The following is a 1,184-nucleotide window of genomic DNA, read 5'->3' as shown; positions in this document are numbered from 1 at the left end:
GAGAATCGGCGACAAAGAGGAAACAATCCTAGCCGGACGTGACTTCCAGGCAACGAGTCGCGTGCTAAGCCCGCAGCCGTCACATCGGCGACGAGGAAGAGGAGGGGACGAAGACGAGGACGGAGCAACCGGAGCCGGACTCTTCGGAGCATGTCGCGCGTCGAGGGAATCTCCGCGCGCGATCGAGGATGTCACCAAGGACGAGGGTTTCTCGGTCACGTGGAAGAACCCGCGGGAGAACGCGGGCGACGACGACGAGATCGCACGAGCGGAGTCGCGGTTACGCGACGGGACGGAAGGATATCGGCTCGCGATAGCGGACACGAACGGGAGTTCGATCGCGAAGCGTCGAAGTCTCCGGGATCGATCTTGGACAAGACCCGTCCGGCCGACGTCCCGCGAAAGTGAGACTCTCGGCGCGGATCTCACCGATCGTCCGGGAAGGACGCGAACTGCGAGAGGAAACTCTCTTCTCTCTAGTCACCGCTTGCGTGCTCGCGCGGAAGAAGAAACCTACGAGGACAGTTTTAAAGGCGTCGACGAGGGGTTTTTCAGCGAGGAATTCGGTAGCGACGACACGTGGACGGACGAAAACGGGCGAACAGTCACTTCGGGACGACGGAGCGATGAACGTTCGAAAAATGAGTGCAACGAAATCGGTCGGGATTCCGCGAGTAGGAAGAGGATCGGGCGCGCGTGTTGCGTTTACCCTTTTCTGGTTTTCCTCCTCTTCTCCATCGTGTTCGGACGATGCGGACTGCTCGGTGGTTCGTCCAGTGTGCTTCGAGTCAATGCGCGACCGATAGCGAATGGCTTGAGTGTTTTGGGGATCGGAATTATCGGTGCAGTGAACGCGAGATCGATTGATCCGATCGGTGACGCGGCCATTCGGGCCGAGAGATCGGCCAATCTCTCTCACATGACCGGACTCTCCAGAGGGAAGATACAAATGTATATCAAGAATCGGCATCTGCAGATTCTGCCGGACGGTACGGTGAGCGGTTCCAACGACGACACCTCGGACTACAGTGAGTACACTTTCATAATACTATCGTTCGATTAGTTGACAAATGGTCGAAGGATAAACTGTATGTTAAAAGAGTTTAAACGTGAATTTTAATGTAAATCTAATAAATTCTAAATGGGTCGAATTAAAAAATACGTTAATTCGGATTTAAACAGTA

The 1,184-nt window shown here is 54.6% G+C and overlaps 1 protein-coding gene across 1 annotated transcript in view; it reads left to right on the top strand.

Annotated features, from left to right (window-relative positions):
* LOC112461450 overlaps window positions 1–1,028 on the top strand; it is a gene marked incomplete at its 3' end in the record, with an annotated part of 2,902 nt that extends 1,874 nt beyond the window's left edge. Inside the window, exon 2 of the mRNA XM_025026693.1 lies at window positions 26–1,028. Coding sequence (XP_024882461.1) covers window positions 26–1,028 — 1,003 coding nt within the window. The remainder of the gene's footprint in view (window positions 1–25) is intronic.
* Window positions 1,029–1,184: the final 156 nt, after the last annotated feature.

The sequence above is a fragment of the Temnothorax curvispinosus genome, unplaced genomic scaffold (genome assembly GCF_003070985.1).
Source record: "Temnothorax curvispinosus isolate PA1 unplaced genomic scaffold, ASM307098v1 QBEX01001207.1, whole genome shotgun sequence".
Lineage (NCBI taxonomy): Eukaryota > Metazoa > Arthropoda > Insecta > Hymenoptera > Formicidae > Temnothorax > Temnothorax curvispinosus.
The sequence above is the reverse complement of the archived record's forward strand: the minus strand, read 5'-3'. Positions and strand labels throughout refer to the sequence as shown.